Here is a 2,498-nt window from a genome sequence, read left to right as displayed (position 1 = left end):
TGATGAGAAGACAATATATGCATGCACCCAGATTATTAAAGCAAGGCACAGACATGCATGCATGTCATGTGATTAAAGCTTCCAAATTATTAAAGCAAAGGACATGCATTATGGAAACGATTCAGCATTTTCTTCAGCATGTCATGTGAATTCAACATGTGAAAGCAAATTACATCCCTATATATTTTCTCATATATTGTTCATGTGAATTCTCATCCAACACCACCATAATTCTCATCAATCTCTCACACCACAAAATTCTAAATTCTCCTACAACCATCAAACACCACAAATACTTCATACACCTTACAACCATCAAACACCACCAGAAAATGAATTACAACCTACATCTCAACCCGGGTCCAATGGATAGTAGTCTGTTGTACCTGGGTGACGAACACAGAGCCAGAAAATTGTTTTTGAATCCACAAGCGGGGGATGTCAATACCATTGATTTTAAACGGGGTGATGGTACTCTTTGGGCGTATATTAACGAAGAGAGAATATCTATATCGGGTAGAGTTGGAAATTTCATCAGTATGCTTGGTTTTGGCGGCTTGGTGTCATGTGGAAAGGGTCGAAAAATTGATAGACCTTTGGTAGAAACACTAGTCGAGAGGTGGCGGCCCGAAACTAACACGTTTCACCTGCCATTTGGTGAGGCCACAGTAACGTTGGAAGATGTTAACGTTCTATGGGGTTTACCCATTGAGGGCCTGGCAATAGCACCGGTTGAGGAGTCGTACAGCCCCGCTGATCGCGTGCATATGTGCCAAACTTACTTAGGTTTTACTCCGGATGAAGATGATTTGAAAAATCACACGCTAAAAATCGGCAAAATACAAGAGTTTTTGTTAGAGAATCCAATACATGAACATTCAACAGACTTGTTATGTATGCAGCATGCGCGTTGTATCTGCCTAATACTGATTACTAATAACTTATTAGTAGATACGAATAAATCGTATGCGTCGTTACATGTGTTAAATCATTTGCGTGACTTTAATACTTGTGGGCAAATGAGTTGGGGTTCAGCCGCGCTAGCTTTTTTGTATAGAGAACTGACTAAGGGAACCAAGCCAGAAACTAGGGCTCTAGGCGGCCCAATGTCACTCCTACAAATATGGGCATGGACCCGGATTCGGCCAATGGCACCCACAATTATCAATGAGCAAATAGATTGGGAAAAAGCATATGGTGCAAGGTAATTAAATACGTACTATTGTAATACTAAGATAAATATTAATATTCTAATAATCGTTAATGTCTTCCTGAAGGTGGACGTATAATAAAATTAGTAGAAGAGAGACGCCTTCAAATGTTATAAAAGCCCACCGTACAACGTTACAGAGTCTACGAGAGTCCGATGTATGTTTTCTTTAACATAATGGTTTTATTAATTAAATTTTAAATACTAAGTATTAACATATTTGTATTCTCACAGTTTAATTGGATGCCTTATCGGGGCGTGATCCATAAACTCCCGGGAATGTGCACATCAGGCCAACACAGTTGGAGATCACAATGTTATTTAATCTATTATAACGTGGTGGAATATCATCCGGTGGAAAGGGTGAAGAGGCAGTTTGGATTGCTTCAAGAGATCCCTCCCTCATTCCCTATTACCCGTGCCGTGGTTACAAAACTACGTAAAACGGAAAGAAAAGGGAGAACTGGAACGGACTGGTCTGTTTACCATGCAAGATATGTCGACGACTGGAACAGTAGACACGAACACGTGTTGGAAGGTTTGGACACCAACCTGCCTACGACAGTCAACAATTACAGTGACTGGTTCCATCAGCATACGGTCCTTTATGTAACGGACCCGAGGCACGTACGCGGTGATCTCCATACTGGATTCCATGATCATGGTGGACATGCAAGATACTTGGTTAGTATGATTATTAATCTTGAATTAAAATTAATAATTAAGTAACGCGTGTAGATTCTAATTGGTTTCATTTTGTAGGCGGATGGTATAAGCTTCATTGGTCAAGAAGCAACGCGTATGCAAAACATGGGTCCTGACCATTACTACGCAAATTTGGGAGGGGTCCAACAAATGGCTTCACAACTGATCGGATCAATTAGTCAATTTGGTCAGCCTAGTTACATACAGACCAATGAACCGGATGTGGGACCGGATAACACTATCCCCCAGCATGCTCCCAGTGGTTGGGGTCGTCGTGGTCGGCAAAGAACCCGGCCTTCAACAAACTATGGTGGAGGTGAGGGGGCGGAACCCCAACAATTTACAGGGCCAAACTATGGGGATGGCACCTCTACTATTAGAGGTGCAACACCCTACCATGGGAAGGGTACCTCACAAGTTGGAGGGGAAGCAATAGATTGGGATTCCGGTTATAGACCTTCATTTCAGAATGCTGGAGAGGCATCATCAAGCAATCCATTTGGTACCCAATCGAGTTTTAACTACAACCTAGAAAACAGTTGGGCTGGATTTTTTGGACAAACTCCTTATACCAATATGATTG

General features: G+C 41.8%; 1 protein-coding gene across 1 annotated transcript; it reads left to right on the top strand.

Moving 5' to 3' along the window:
- The first annotated feature begins 332 nt into the window (after positions 1–332).
- LOC143594629 (serine/threonine-protein phosphatase 7 long form homolog) lies at positions 333–1,208 on the top strand. The gene has a single exon (XM_077073893.1). It carries the CDS (start codon positions 333–335, stop codon positions 1,206–1,208), a length of 876 nt encoding a protein of 291 aa, XP_076930008.1.
- The last annotated feature ends 1,290 nt before the right edge of the window (positions 1,209–2,498 follow it).

This window comes from Bidens hawaiensis, unplaced genomic scaffold (genome assembly GCF_021521415.1).
Source record: "Bidens hawaiensis isolate Kalapana, Puna unplaced genomic scaffold, B.hawaiensis_p1.1 tig00044028_1, whole genome shotgun sequence".
Classification (NCBI taxonomy): domain Eukaryota; kingdom Viridiplantae; phylum Streptophyta; class Magnoliopsida; order Asterales; family Asteraceae; genus Bidens; species Bidens hawaiensis.
Note: the sequence above shows the minus strand (reverse complement) of the source record. Positions and strands in the feature narration are given on the sequence as shown.

What these genes read in the sequence shown, in the direction of transcription:
- LOC143594629 (XM_077073893.1), top strand. Translation starts at nt 333, where the DNA reads ATGAATTACAACCTACATCTCAACCCGGGTCCAATGGATAGTAGTCTG.